Consider the following 16,538-nt stretch of genomic DNA (forward strand, 5'->3'; position numbering starts at 1 on the left):
AAAAAAGCTATTTATTAATTTATTAATTAATGTGTGGGCAAATGGTGAAATAGGGAAGATTCTTGCCATTCTAAATTCTCTGAAATGAAATTATCATATAGATAAGTAAAAGTGTTTCTTGCATGATCTTTACCATACTATCAGTGCTTACAAGTTCACAATACAGCTCTTGGGTAGTTGAAAACTCAATTTTTCCTGTGATATATGAAATACTTTCTAAGTATTACTATCAATTATACTTGCATAGCATTTTTAAGTTAGTAGTCATCAAAGTCATCACATAATGCAAATATTGCTAGAAGTAGCACGCAGTTCTAAATCTACAAAATCAACAACGTGTTATATGAGAAAACATATGAGAAAACATATGAGAAAAAACAACATGAGAAAAAAGTTGTAACAGTGTGAACGAAAGACAGGATTAGGGTTGCCTGTAACAAAGTACTTACTGCATTTGGTTATTGCTTGGGTATGCAACAATGATATTTTCTTAATTCATTTTGCCTGCATATATATATATATATATATTTCAGAATGAGATGTGATGTTATAAGCAAACACCTTGTTATTGTTCATTACAGTTTATTATCTATGATTCTATGATTCTATTGGAAAAATCTAGGTGAATAATGCTCTGAAGTCCACTTCAGTGCAATGACTTATGTTTTTAATAAACTGTAAAGAATAATAAAAAGAGCCACAGATGATGTGATATACTGAAAAGCGCATACCAATCAAAGTTTTCTTTTGCCGACAAACTTCACCATTTAATTTAGTCAAAGTAGTTGTAAGTCCATCGATGCTGACAGGCATGAATTGTATTTTAGTAAAGGAAATACTTCCAGCTTCCAGGAATAAAGGTGTTCTTTGAAATAGAGCAGCATTGGTTTGCCATTCTTCATTATGAACAATGTTGGTAATGCTTCAGAAAGCAGAGATGTGACTTGTAATCATGATCCTTTCCCTCATTGCAAGTCCCTTTGTAGAACTATGCTTCTGGGTCAGCGGCATGGGGTCTTGGTGCTTTTCCATGCTTCAGAGAGCTGAGATGTATCATAAGGTATCATAGAGTCACTGAATGGCTTGGGTTAGAAGGCACCTTCTAATTCCAATCGCCCTGCCATGTGCAGGGACACCTCCCACCAGACAAGGCTGCCCAAAGCCCCATCCAGCCTGGCCTTGAGCACCTCCAGGGATGGGGCACCCACAGCTTCTCTGGGCAGCCTGTGCCAGCGGTGGGATGTGGGCCTGCACAGGGCAGCGCTGCAGCTTTGCTGGGTGCACCAAGCATCTGTGGTACACCACGGCAAGTCCATGTGCAGTTTAGAAACATCTTCAGGTAGTTCTGAAAATATTTTCATCCCATCTAGTGTGAATCATCCTATCTAGTTTGTGTTGAGTGTTTGTTGTGACGGTGTTACAAAGCCAACGTAGCATGGCTGCTTCCAGCCAGCTGGCTGAGCCTTGTGTGAACACACATCTCGGCTGTGCTAACTCGCGGCACACATGCACAGCGATGGGTCCAGCCTGCAGAGAAGGATCATCACGCCTGGATCACTCACGCTGCTCTCACATTGCTTAGGCTTTTGCTGGCAGCGCCAAATAATCGTTAATTACTTTTCCGCGGGTGTTTAAAACCCATCTGACTGAGCTGCGAGAGAACTTGCTATCGACGTTTATCGATACCAAGCGCAGTAAAAAGCCCAGATACCAACCGAGGCTTTTTACCTTGAAGCCAACAGCCCTGCCCGCAGGACTTGGCTTCCCACCGGTGTCACTGGCACATGGACTGGGGGGGGGGGGGCGGAGAACAGAGCTGCGCGTCGGGGGAACCCCTGAGGCAAACCGGGGGCCTGAGCGCACCTCAAGGGCTGCAGGGGTCCCTCAGGCACCGGGACTGCCCCGCTGGGGCTGCGACCCGGGGGGCTGCGTGCGGGCACAGGGCGCTGCGTGAGGCGGGGGAGCCCCTTAGCGCCCAGCGTTGTGGCGGCTGGCGGAGGGGGGGGCAGGGGGCGGTGCGACCGGCCCTGACGTCACGGCGCCCCCGCAGCGCCGCGCGGCCGCCGCCTGGCGCCTCCTCCCCGTCCGGCAGCGCGGGGCTGCGGGCAGCGGCAGCGGCAGCGGCACGCGCGCACCCCTCGGCCCCGCTCGGCTCCGCTCGGCCCCGCTCGGCCCCGCTCGGCCGCCTGGCGCCATGTCGGTGGCCGGCCTGAAGAAGCAGTTCCACAAAGCCACCCAGGTGCCCGCGCCGCAGGGGGCGTGCGGGGACGTGCGGGGCGCTCGCCGGGGTGTGCGTGTGCGTGTGTGTGTGCGTGTGTGTGTGTGTGTGTGTGTGTGCGTGCGTGTGTGTGTGTGTGTGTGTGCACGGGGAGGGGGCGCGAGGGGAGCGGGTTTGCACGGGTGTGCGTGGTGCACGGATCTGTGAGTGTGCACGGGTGTGCATGGGCATGCACGGGTGTGCATAGTGCACGGGTGTGTGAGTGTGTACAGATCTGTGAGGATGCACTGGTGTGCATGGTGCACGGGTGTACATGGTGCACAGGTGTGTGAGCGTGCACAGGTATGCGTGGGCATGCACGGGTGTGCATGGTGCACGGGTGTGCGTGGTGCATGGGTGTGTGTGAGTATGCACGGGTGTGCATGGTGCACGGGTGTGCGTGGTGCACGGGTGTGCATGGTGCACGGGTGTGTGTGAGTATGCACGGGTGTGCATGGTGCACAGGTGTGTGAGTGTGCACAGGCGTGTGTAGGCATGCACAGGTGTGCACGGTGCACGGGTGTGTGGGTATGCATGGCTGTGCATAGTGCACAGCTGTGTGAGCGTGCACAGGTGTGTGAGTATTCGCAGGCATGTGTAGGCATGCATGGGTGTGCATGGTGCACAGGCGTGCATGGGTGTGCACAGGCATGGATGGTGCATGAGTGGGTGAGCATGCACAGGTGTGTGAGTGTGCAAGGGTTCACACAGTGTCTGAGTGTGCAGGGCTGTTCATGGGCATGCACAGGTGTCCATGGGTCTGTGGGGCTCATGTGTGTGCAGGGGCAGGGGCTGCCTCCCCCTGTGTGGACCTTGGAGCTCCCGTTCCGAGGACTGGGGTTCTGCCGGCATTTGCTTGGTCTGACTTTCTAAATCCGTGGTACAGTGACCTTTTTTTTCAATTTTCTTTACCCCCTCTCCCCCTTCCCCCGAGTACAGCCAAAATCTGAATAATGAGATTTGGCCGCGTTGCTCTAGGCACGGTGTGTTATTGCGGAAGGTCAGGGTGGCCGTTTCACCAGGCTTCGATCCGTTTCATAATACAAAATCCTGCATGTTGTGCTCTGTAAGGGTGCAGTTCCTGAACCAAGGGCTGACTTAACATGCTTCAGGGATAAATGTAAAATGCTTTCACAGAAGTCAGGGGAATTTCCTTGGATTTAGAGATTTGAGACTGAGACCTGTGTTGATGCTCCTTCATTTTATGTGCAACTCTGTGCAAAACTCCTGGTTACAACCCACTAATTGTCCTTGCAGGCGTCTTCAGGTAGCAGTTTAGGTCGCTGTAAGCAATTTGTAGGTGCAAACACGCAAGATGCAGCAGCCGTTAGGCTTCTCAGCACCTGTGCTTTTCCCTTTCTCATTTGTCTTATCTTTTCATCTCATCTCTTGTTGCACTGTGGAGAAATTTGCCCAGAAGGAGGATTTCTAATACGGGTAGTCCCAGTTCTCATTCTTGCAGTCTTTATACCATACCCATTTTGACTACAAGTGCAGTGGGGTATGTCAAGTCCTGCATAGGCCCACGCAGGAACGGGGTGACATTGTGTCTCACCTTTCTTACCAAATTATGCTGCATCACTGGTAAAACAGCCCTCACAGAAACCTGCTGTACTCTGGCAGATGCGGCAAGGAGTAGTTCAGCGTTACTGAGCCCATGCTGCAGTGTCCATCTGCTGCTGCTACTTCGTTTTATCCCCCTCCTGCTACCTACGGCGCTGGCAGGAGCCCGGAGAACCATCAAGCCGTCACCGCTGCACTGTGTTCTGGTGCCAAAACATGCAAATTGCAGTGTCTGTCTCACCTGGGCAAGCTGCAGTTCACTTTTGAATAATGTGTCTTGATTCACCATTACTGTAAGTTAATGAGTGTGCCTCTGCATCAGCAGGGGTAAACATCTTTTTCGTAAACATCTTTTTCGTGGGGAGCGTGGTGTGAAAGGTCTGTGAACACTGCTCTGTCCTTCAGATGACACTCTCACACTGATTGTCAGCAGTACTTGTCATTTGGGAGGAAGGAAGAGTTTTAGCTGGCTGGAACCAAAATAGTAAATTTCTGATGCCAGATTTAGCAGCCTGATATCAGATGACCCAGGGATTTTTTGGGCCCAGCCTTGACTTTCACAGATAGTATGCAGGGCATGAAGACACATTCATGTGTGAGAATGACTCACAAGTAGATTGCAAGACAGATCTATTTATTGTCTTTCTTTCAGTAGGAGTGAGAAATCCAGGACTTGGTCATGCTGACCTTACTCCTGGGAGTAATCCTTTTGATCAGGGATTAATCCCCAGGTGGAATATGGGTTGGCATTGCCACTATGAATAAAGCTTCCCAGACATGATCAAAAAACAATTTTGAAGTTTTAAAGTTTCTGACTCATTTCCTTGGTTCTTATTCACGTAAGATCCTGTGTATGGTATGCAGTCATATTAGAGTTCTAAATCATACCAGGAACGATTTCAAGTTATTTCTGAGGTTGCGGTGTCCTTTAATCCCGTTAAGCATTTTCAAGTCTTTGGTTTAGTTTCTTTCTATCTTTAATGTTGTAAAATTAGTAGCCTTTATACACACAGGTGCATTATGACCATACAATGTTATTATTACAAAATACAGTTCCAATTGCAAGTATAAAGATTTGTGGCACAATTTATTATAAAAATATTTTTCTTTCATCAGTAACATTCTAGCAGAACTTGCAGTCGTGCAATTTCCATGTTTTTTTTTTTCTAAGTATTTTTGTTTTCATTCATCATTTTTTGACTTGTGAAAGATTAAACTCACCTGTATTAAATACTGACACTCTGTTTTTTTAACAAGAAGTCATGCTGAAGAACTTCAGGTCTGTCAAATTCCTTGCACCAGCTGCAGCAACAGTAAGTCATTAAAAAGCAGGTGGGAACTTTACTCCTTTTAGAATGAATGTAGAGTTCACCCTTTTGCCTTTCAGAAAAAAAAAAAAAATAATAACGGTTTTACCTCTGGCAGCATCATAAAGTTCAGAAGAAGTATTCTTGAGTTTGTAAAAACCAGGTTGAGTCTGGAACTCTTGACATTTATTCAGAATTACAAGAAGTTAAATTGATGGGTGGAGAGCAGGCTAGACTATTCATTTATGTCAATTATCCACAGAGTGCTGAAGGAAGAAAAATAAACACATTTGGATGTTAACTGTGCTGCTGCAGATCTGTTGGACATCCTGGAGCTAAGAAGATTGCTCCAAGTCCTTTTTTTTTTTTTTTCCCCAGAAATAGGTAACTAAATGCTTTGCCACTAAATGGTCTCCTTTCATTTAGACGTGCAGACTCCGCTGCCATTAGCACTATCCCAGCACGAGGGAGAGACTATTGTGGCCTGCAGGTTTCTGTATGGCTTTAAAACCACCAGCATGGATTTGGCACGTAGGTTCATCCGCAAGAAGACCACATTAGAGATGAGGCAGTGTTAGGAAACACTGAACATCTGCATTGAATGTGTCCTGGAAGAATGTCTGCTTATTAGGAAAGATCGAGTGTCTGCTTATTATGCAGAATCCAGCAAAAGTGAGTGTGTGTAACCCCATAAACTTGTAAGAGGTTCCATTGAAATCAGTGGGAATATGAGAATGACAAAAATTTATCTTTTCAAGTGCTTTCTATGTTGTGGTTCATCTAGCTAATTTATTTGTTTATTTTTAGTTCCTTGGTCAGGAATGTGTGAAATATTTTTCACTGCAGTGGGTAAAGCAATCTTTCTTTAGACACAACGTGTTTTCTACACTTGCTTTGCTCTCAAACTTCAACTAATTTTTAGTGTTTCTTTTGTACTGATACAGGACATGGAAAGTGACATACTGATAGCAGTATTTTCCTAAATACCCATCCAGCCCCATCTTCTGTAATATACATGTGACTGTCCCACTGTGTTCAGTGGAACCTATGCGTGCTTGCCAACCTCAACCTTTCCAGGCAAAGCACTTCACCTGCCTTTTCCTGACTTTGACTGAAACTGCACTCAAACGGTGTCTGCTGATCTCCCTCCATGTTTGCTCTCAGCACTACCCACCAAATTCTTGTCCGTTCCCATAGATGTAGAGGTATGTGGGCTAGTTTGGGAGGTTGAACAATTCTATATCGTTCCTAGTGGGGCTGTTGCACTTTGGATTGCTTACGTTGGACTTAGGAAGCCTCCACCTCCCATGGCGTGGAAGGTTCTGAGCAGGTGGAGGTAAGACAAAAAGGGCCATTTGCAAGGTGGCTGGCTGAGGACAGTGCCCGAACTAGCTGTTAAAAACCTCTCTGAGGGCTGTGTGCCACCATCAGTCTGTTGTTTTCTCTCCGTGCAGAGTGTTATAATTTTAGGTCAGGGAAAGGGAGCAAATTTTTGATCTGTGAGTAAAGACAGTTTTTGAGAAAGTTATTTACTTGAATGTGGAGGGAATATTTTCAGCCTCAGGTAGGGAAATTCCTTCTATTTGTGCACTTTAGTTTGTGTGCCAGATACAGTATTCATAGTTGGCATCATTCCCATATGTCCTTTTATCAATATTACATAATTGAAAGGGTGAAAAAATTGACCTTAATCTGAATAGCCCATTACTTGGATATTGTGTAACCCTTCTGAATTGTTGATGGCTTAAACAATCTGCTCCAATTTCCATCTGTTTCTAAATCTAACAAAAAGAACAACTGCTTAGTATGTAAGAAAGATAATGGCTCCTTTTTTTTTCTTATTTTTGCAGTATTTCTTAGGCATTTATCACTTCACTATGTTTCCACCTGATATATGCAGTTCCCATTCTTTGTATGTATGTATGCAAATAAAAATAAAGCTGAACTATTGATTGACACACATTTGCAATTTTTCTCCCAGTGATCTTTGGAGGCAAAGGACATCTGTGGTTGCTATGTTCAAAGCACAACTAGGATCAGAGTTTTGTTTTTTGTCTTGATTTCATCACCATTTCACAGCAAAAAAATAGGAAGAATGAGGTGCTCCTGGTCATTCCTGTACAACAGTGTCTAAGATTTAAACATGCCCTCATGACTGTCACGCTAATGGCATTTCTAAATGAAGCGGCATACACGGATTTAGCAGAAACGGACTCTGCAGAGGTTACTCTGCAGAATATTATGCTGTGTAACTGTGAAGTGCACATTTAAATGAGGTGCTGGGATGACTATACACATTTGTTGTGGAGGCTGAAGGAGCTTGAACACTGACTGTTTGACCTAGTAATCTGCTGGTGACATCTTTGTCTTTAAAAGATGAAAAGGACAGACAGCATTGAAAATATGTTTTGGAGGCCATGGGGAACTGTTTTAGCTCTGTGAGTAAATCTGAAGAGAAGTAGTGAATGGACAGCACGTGGTGGGAAGTGAGAGGAATTATGTAGACCCATGGCCCTCTTCTTAGTGGGGGTCTGTAGTACCCTCATAGGCAACCAGAGCTGCCTTCCAACACCCTTTTCTACAAGTTCTTGCTTTGTGCTGCCTTCTGGCAACTTCTTGGACTCTGGTCCTCATTGTCTTTGTACTGGTCCCTGGTGGACAACCATGGTGCTGACACTCTTTTAATATGTCTTTGCAGAGGAAGGAGCACCAATCTAAAGCACAGTATTCCTATGATGGTCTTTGCCACAGCAGAATTGCCTAGAACTGCCTCACCTTCCAGTGTTTATCTAATCTTGCACTTAATCTTGGACTTAATCTTGGAGAAGAAAGAGTACGTTTTTTAAATCTGAGGTTATAGCAGATGTTAGAGGAATCTATCTGACCTGTCACAGAAATGACAGAAATTAACTTTTTGTTTTGTTTTGTTTTTGTCCTGAAGAAGGGAAAAAAAAAGAAAAGAATTGTACTTTTCCTGTACTAATGTTTATCATAAGCTTTCCCTTTATGGAATCCCTGTAGACTTTTCATGGAAGAAAATAAAAAATAAGTGGCTATTTTGAAGTTCAGGGTAATTCTAATTTGTCTGAAAATGGAAACTGCCGTGGCAGTCTCAGACGGGATGATTTGTGGGTTTGTCATAATAATTGATGTGATGCTGTTTTGCCCATGCTGGAGGCCATGTCTTTATAATTAAATAGCATTTGAAAAAGAATCCTCTTACTTAGACTGAAACTGGCTGAAGTAGTTGCTGTAGCATTGTATGGGTCACAGCAAGCGGCAATGGTTTGCCTCGTCTCCATTCACCCACCAGTGAAGGGGTGTTATTTGATCCCAGCAGAGGTGCTGCTGAGGCAGCAGCAAGTGTAACCTTACTAGCAGCAGCCTGTAAAGGTGGCTTGACATTTTGCCAGAGGGCCTCCTGAAAGAATGAGAAATTAAAGCACTGGTTCTGGTTCAGGTAACAGGCACGCCACTTGGGAGAGGGCTGGTGAAGTGAATCCATGCATATTTCAAAACAGATAGGTGCCACTCATTGAGTTCATGGGACACAAAACAGCTGGAATTGTACTTCTGTAATTTCAGTTGGGCTCTGTTTTGGTCATATCTACCTTGGATTTGTAACCTGTCTGTCCAAGTGGGAAATTATACTGAATTCTTGCAAGCTGAAGTTCTAAACAGAGAAAAATGTTGACTTTCTCCACCATTTCCCCCTACTCTGGTGACAGAAAAGCTACTTATACCCCATTTTAGTAAAATGCTGATACTGTTCTGTCTTCCTCATCTTTTTATGGGTTGCAGTTTGATTTTTGAACATACATGTTATTTATTTATATAGATTGCCTAGTTATTCTACTGGCTGAGAAAAATCTTTAAATGTGAAACCTAAACATTTAGAAATAGGGCTTACTTTTCACTTTTGTGTTAATAAATTTAGGTAGTGTTAAAATTCACTAGCACTGAGGACACACTTCATTTTTCTTTGACTCTAAAATATCAACACTGAGCATCACTTCTGTTCTGCTTCTGTGGGCAAAAGTGCCACAACAACAAAATAGGGTGATGCAAAACACATTCCAAAATAGATGCTCTGTGGATGCATCAAGCATGGTGCTGCTTGCTGATTGAGGGAAGGGACTGTCCTGCTGGGGTCCCTTGCTTTGCTCAGCCCCGAGCAGAGCAGGCTGAGGGGAGGCCTCATGGCGGCCTGCAGCTCCCTCACGAGGGGAGCGGAGGGGCAGGTGCTGAGCTCTGCTCTCTGGGGACAGCGACAGGACCTGAGGGAACGGCATGGAGCTGGGACAGGGGAGGGTCAGGCTGGGGGTTAGGGAAAGGTTCTGCACCCAGGGAGGGGTTGGGCACTGGGACAGGCTGCCCAGGGCAGTGGTCATAGCAGTGAGCCTATGGGAGTTCAAGAAGTGTTTGGACAACACTGTCAGATACACAGTCTGATTTTCGGGTGGTTCTGGGTGGAGCCTGGAGTTAGACTCGATGATCCTTGTGGGTACTTTCCAACTCAGTATACTCTATGGTTCTGTGATTCTGTGAAATTAAAGTTGGTGGTTTGTTGGTTTGTTTGTTGGGGGGGTTGTTTGTTTTTCCCTAGAGAGAATGTTTCCCTGAAAACTGTTCTTGATTTCATCTTTTATGACTTTATGTAAACTAACAGGACTTTGAAACAGCAGTAGCTGATTATATAATTTTTGCTGAGTTCTTTTGTAGTCTGCAATTTTCAGCCTGCAAGAATGTGCCAAGAATTCCTTTTCATGCAAAATCAATGTAGATGCAGTAAACCAGTTAATAATTCAAAAGACGTAAATGTCAAAGATAGTGTTTGTCTTACCAGATGAGTCACTTAGAGCTTGTCTGTCTTGGAAAGTTATGGCATCATAATCGGAGGACTGAATTTAAAGTGCTGCAATTTTTAGAAGTATAACTCTAGGATGGATGGAGTTCCTTCTGTCAGTATAGCTTTTCAAGTAGCTTTTCCACTTAATTGATATTGTTTGAAAAAGTATCTGAGGACAGTGAATGAAGCACCGTCCTTTCCACTGGAATCAGAGTATTTGCACAGAACTGTTCATGGCATTAGAGATGATCAGTTGGTATATTTTTCTCAGTGAATTCACTGGCTGAATTTTTTTTTTTTTTTTTTCTCTAGGATGCTATTTTTGACACTGAAACAGAGTTAGTTAAAGGTCTCTATTTCTCCAGTTGGAGTAAGAGGAGATTTTAGTACTTAGGAGCAGGTCTTAACTGAGTTTTCTGGTGGTTGCTTCATCCCATTTCTTGCTGTGGCGAAGAACAGAAAGGATTTGATTTTACTTCCTACAGTTATTAAAGGAAGTAAGAACTTTTAAAACAGCTCCAGCATGAGGAACGTTCAGCGATATGCAAATATTTTTTAGGAACCAAAAAGTTTGAATGTAGAAGTGTACTTTGAAATGCAGAACAAGCATATATGCACATGGTTGACTGACTAGAATGGAGTCTAATCCAGGGAGCCTTGTGCTAACACTAAAAAATAAAAGTTTGTCTTTCAGGAAGAGTGGCTGTATCTTATGGTACTTTTATGGTCTCTATTATATATGTTCTAAATTTGTTTCTAAAATAGGACTATTTGTTTCTGAGACTGAGGGGAAATCTCCTTCCCTTTCCACAAAAGTGCTGAAAAACATTTTACTGTATATTGGGCATATTCATTGCTGTCAGAATGCGACTGTTGCAGGCAGTAGGCATAATGTGCTGTACATCTTGCCTGTCTTAAGTATAGACAGGGAAAATGTGAATTTCTGGAGGAGAGGAAGACTTAATTATTGAAAAATACACAAGCTTAGAAACTTCTGAAATAAGTAATGTAGATCTTTAACTTTTGTTTTCATACAGAAAAATACCTTTTCCTCTGTTAGTTTTGACCAGTTTGTCTTGCCTCTGTAAACAAAGGGCGCATGAAAGCAAAAGTTAAGCTTTGGTGAGAACTGGATTCTTGTATTAAAGTAAGAAACACAAATGCCTGATATCAAAAGGCAGATAACTTCACTTTGTTTTGCAATGTCTTAATTCAAAATAATTTCATTTTGGAACCTGTGATTTTCACAATTGTCAAATCTGTCTGCAAAGGCCTGGTTGGCTTGTTTCAGAATGGCTGCATTTTTATAGACAAAACAAAACAAACAACAACAACAACAACAAAACTACTCTGTGATAAGTGAAATAGATTGTAGAGCTTTTGGTGTTCTCTTCAGAGTACTGTAGTTTTTATTTAACTGTAAAGGTGGGTGGGAGTAAGATTTACTAAAATGAAGATGAATGAGGATGAAAGAGTAGGAAAGTTCTCAGAAGAAAGCCTCAGAACCAGAACAGAGGCAAATTCTGTGCTCATGTTTGTATGGATAACTCTGATTATCAGAGCCAGGAGAAATGGCAGGCATTGGTGAATGAAGCTCCCGCTTCGTATTTTCTGCTCCATTAGTGCACTGTATCCAGGATCCTCAATTCCTGATCTGGACACTATTACAGTATGTGTAGGTCCAGCAGAGGAGACAAGATGGCCAGCATTCCCAAAATACACAGAACCTCAATAAAACCAGTGGTTATAGAGGTCAATGTGCATTTAGCGGTATCCATCAGTGTACGTGGAATCGAACATGACTAAGGAGGAAAAAGCTGACATTATTTCTGTGATGATAAGCCCATCTGTTGCAAATTTCCTGTCTCACTGGGGAGAAAGAATAAGGAAAAGGGAAAAGAGTCAGCTGATCTAACTCATGAACAATCTTTTAACAAAAGTTTCCAGACGGTGTCTGCAAAATAAGCCACTTGTGACTTGGGTGCTTGTGCCTTCCCATAGTTTGAGCTTGGGTAGCAAACAGGGTGGCAGTCCTTAAGTATGTGAAAATTTTCCTCAACATTGACTGCCAAAAGCTCTGCAAGCTTGTGATGAACAAAGCACCTATTTTAAATCTTTTACTCATTCTAATAGGTAACAGTGAAGTTCAGAAGTGTTCTGGGCAGAAGCTGAACTCTGCATTAGCATATTCCTGCGTCTCTGAAATGCCGTGGCATCTGTGCTGGGTCCGCTGGTACAGCCAGTGACGGAAAGTATCTGGATAAGTTGCAAACATGAGATGCAGTATCTTGTTTGCTAACTATACTGCTGCATGGCTTCATGTGATTCAAGACAAGACAGTCTCAGTTTTTCATGCTTCTTCCTAACTAGGGAGAAAACTGTGTTATTTTAATGCAAAGAAGTGCTGGTGCAACTCTAGGACAAAAGTTGTAGAGTGTCTTCAGAAAATGAGTTATCCTTCTGTTTTGTGCTGATAAGTGTGTAGCAAAAATGACTGAATTTGTTTGCCTCCTTGCTCATATTCCTGTTTAATCTTTGGACCTATGAGAGGTTGTGATGCTAAGGTCTAGAAAACCTCAACTCCAGGAGCTAGGGTTTTGTCTTTCCTGATGCGCATTGCCAATGTACTGACCAAGAAAGCAGCTGGGCATGCTTGGGTTCAGTTTCTGATTGATACCTATGAGTACCGTAGAATACATTTTAATAATAAAATAAATTCCTAAGTTAAAAACAAAGTAGAATGTAGGTGGTCTTAAATCTAAAAATACTGCCGTTGTGCAGGAGAAAATTCAGTGCTGTCTCATTTCTTTTGCTTTAATTATGGGCTCTGTAAAGGTAATTGCTGATTTACTCCTCTCATCTTGAGAACAAGACCACTACCAAAATCATACATTAAAATCAGTTATGTGGGATTTGTAGCAACTTTTATAAAAAACAGACAGTCTTCTGAGCAGATTTGGAAAGTTCTCTAGAGACATGCTGCCATGGTGCTGTTATATCTTGTTCACTTTCATTCTGTGAAGGACTTTTTTCTCTCTTCTCATTTAGGGCACTGGAGAATTGAAAATTTAATGAAGCCGCAATAAAACAGACTATTCTAGTTTCATATTTTGCTCATTTGTGTTTGCAGATTAACTATGCTTGTGTCCAGGGGAACTTCTTCATCTACATGAATTTAAGCAGATTCACTGCTGTAGACTTTTTTCCCCGGATTTCCTCCTGATATTTCTTTCAAACGTTTGTAAAATATTATTACTGAGAATTGTATTTCCTTTAATTGCTTAATTCATTTTCTTGCAATAAAATTAAATTTAAGAAGGTAAATTAAGCACCTGGGAGAGAAGCCACACATATCAAATGAGTTCTTTTGTTAAAGAGTGAAGACCAGATAGGAGCGTGAGAAACAAACCTGTGCCATGTCTGAGCCAGCGGCAAAGCCTCCTTGAATCCTAGAGCTTTTGAGAGGATGCGAAGGAGCAGGTGGCAGTGGGCCAGCAAGATGGGAGAGTGGGACCAGGCCTTGCCTTTGTTTTCTGTGCTTGAGGAAGTTTGTTAGCACTACACTGTTGGAGAAGAGCTTATGAGGAAGGCTATGACCCTTCTACTGGGTTTTCTGTTCTCTAGTGCACCATCATGCAAGTAGTCGTGGTAAGGCAGCAGAGTGTGGCTGTATCTCTGTAAGAAGTAGCAGTAGCTTGCGTGCCCATTTTCTGGCTCAAGGTCTCTCCTGTTGCCCTAGAGAGTGACTGTGCTTTTGTGGTTATAAGACATGCAATGTTGAAACAGCATGGTTGAGGTAATGCCACAGTATTGAGATATATGAGACAATTGACCCACGGTATTCCCAGCTGAGGGTTAGGAGTGCTTCGAAGTGTTGTTGCCCCTTTTTCAGTTGCATGGGCTGCCCTTGGAGGTTATCTTCTGTATGATGAGGAAAAGAGTAGCAGCCATTTCTGGCTGCCCTGTGCTCTGCTGTGGGCAGCCTTGAGGGAAGGAGACAGGGACTTGGTCTTGACCCACCTCCCTGGCTCAAAAGGCCAGGGATGAGCGGGGAGAAAAACAAGAAACAAAAAAGAAACCGAAATATAGTTAGATCAAATTTCTTTCCTGCAGCAACTCTCATCAGCCTCAACCAACAGGGAAAACTTCTCTGCAGTGCACTATTCTGCCCCCGTTTCCCTTCCCAAGTGATCCATTTCATCCAGGTCTTTGCTGCAAAGTGACCAGCAGGGAGGGAAGAGTTGCTTTTGTCTCTTTCTCAGTACCATCCTTTGAAATTTAAAGAATTTTTGGCAGGGTTTATGGACCTGTTTTCCTCTACAACCATCTCAGTGTCACCAAGGAGCTGGAACTTAAGCAATTAATTCATTGTATCCCCTTGGCTCTTCTGAAATCGTGTGTTTGGTTTGCAGGCTGGAAAGGTTGGAGTTTGTTCTGATACCTTATTTATTATTTAAAAGCAAGGGTTCTGTCTTTAACAACTGCTCTAAGTTATAAAACAGAATAGTATCGCTCTTAATTTTTAAATACTATATTTAAAAGATAGATAAATCAGTTCACAGAAGCAGGTGATGTTGTAACTTCAAAGAACATGGGAGCAAACATTACATACTGAAAAAGTTCAGAAATGTTACCATAATTTTGTCTCTTAAGACTCAGAAGTGAACAATGGAGTTGACCAGGTAGGTGAGAGCTAATCACTAATGTTTGTGCTATATACCTTTACTCAGCAGCAAAAAAACAAACAAAAAGCCAAAACATTCTGCTGACTGTTCTGCTAATTTGGATTATTTTGCTTATTTTACATAAGTGTTTGCTTATTTTACATAGGTGTTCAGTGGTCACTTTTAGCATAACTTTTTTTTTTTTGAATCACGTTTTTTTTCAGCATATATTCCCAAACCGTAAGAAATCGTTAGAGAATCAAGACATTTTAAAATTAATAGTGCTAAATTAATAGTGCTGTCTTCTATCTCTTTTCTAGATTCCCTTGATTTCAGGGTTTAAGTTAATTCTTTTTAGTTCAGTTTAGTTCTTCTTAGTTCAGTTCTTTCAAGGGTAAGAGATTTTCATATAATCATATGATTATAAGACTTAAGACTTTTGAAGCAGATGACAGCTTTTGCAAAGACCTGGCAATAATTCCTTTGAGTCATTTTGTCTTCTAGCAACCTGTCTCCTCTGGGAGCTGTTCTAGTTCAGAATGCATGCCAGATCTTTGACTGTGAGGCGTGGTTATACCCCTCCCTCTTGTTTTTTTTTCATATTGAGTGATGTATCAGCTGATCTGAAATTCTGAGGCTATGTCTGTGTTGGAAAGTCACACAGTGCAATAGGCACGGGTCTGCAGAACAGAACAACCGGTGCAGATGACCCAGTGTTACCCAGCAGAGGTCACATTTTGGGCATATTGATGAGATAAAAGTAATGCAAAAGAGGGAGGGGAACTCACAGCAAAGCTTGCACTGCCACTGGGCATCCCTTAGGAGTGTCTACAGCCCATCTTGTATCTAGTTGTACAGAAAAGGAGTGATTAAACATCCTTTACTTAGTCCAACTAAGGCAGGTATCAGTGCTCATGCACATCTGCCAGACCTGTGACACTGAAAGATCAAGTGAAAGCCAGTGAAAACACTCTGTGAATTCTTGGTGTGCCAGGAAGGATTGCTATTGTAAATAAGGCCCTAAGGACAAATGCCTGTATCCTGACTTTTACTCCTGTTACACATCTCCGTGTTTATCTCTGTTTGGAGCCATTGCACATACACAACCGCAGTATTCGCCCAGTGAGTACAGTGGAGTATGATCTTGCTGTATACTGCTCTGTCTGCAGAGGGCTGGCATGTAATTCCTGATTTGCTAAATTGCTCAAATGTGCAATGTTAATGGGCAATAATACTGCCATTCCTGTCTCTTGCCAGTGGTTTGAAATATATTGCTGTAAAAATAAGGGTTATCAGCCAGAGGTTAGCCTACTATTTCTCCATGAGATGTTAGGTGAGATTTTGCCATTGATGAAGTATTCAGTGGGGCTGGAAGACCTGGTGGATTTAATCTATGCTAGATAGGCAAAGTTCCTTATGAAACAGGAGTATCTCAGGTAAGTATAGGAAGTCCCTGGACTCCACGTCCCTCTGAGGAGTGGAGAGTGTGCCTCTTAGAAGCTGTGTAGCTCTTAGGAGCCTTATAAATACATTACTTGCATTTGTTTTTTTAATCTACAAATGTATTTGTTTTTATACCAATTCTACTGCATATATACTCATTGTCTTCCCAGCTAATTCCACCTCTGTGTGCTCTGCGGAAATGCCTGTGAGTCAGTCTTTGCTTCTCTGCATTTGGAGATGGATTTAAAATTCTGGGATCCAATTAGTGTCTCCCTGTAGTCATACAAGTCTTTTTGATTTCAAGTTCCTCTACTTCACTTGTCCTTGTGGAACTAGCAGTGAAATGACTGCAATGCATCCCCTGTTTGTAGAACTTTATATGATTATGTATCAAGCACTCCCAGCCATGAGGATGAACACATTGTTTATACATACTCAAGTTTATCGATGACACT

General features: G+C 42.8%; 1 protein-coding gene across 1 annotated transcript in view; it reads left to right on the forward strand.

The window, feature by feature from the left end:
- The first annotated feature begins 2,058 nt into the window (after positions 1-2,058).
- The window catches only part of SH3GL2 (SH3 domain containing GRB2 like 2, endophilin A1), a 93,100-nt gene continuing 78,620 nt past the window's right edge, over positions 2,059-16,538 (forward strand). The window contains exon 1 of the mRNA XM_068667054.1: positions 2,059-2,239. Coding sequence (XP_068523155.1) covers positions 2,195-2,239 — 45 coding nt within the window. The 5' untranslated portion in view covers positions 2,059-2,194. The remainder of the gene's footprint in view (positions 2,240-16,538) is intronic.

Source organism: Anas acuta, chromosome Z (assembly GCF_963932015.1).
Source record: "Anas acuta chromosome Z, bAnaAcu1.1, whole genome shotgun sequence".
Lineage (NCBI taxonomy): Eukaryota > Metazoa > Chordata > Aves > Anseriformes > Anatidae > Anas > Anas acuta.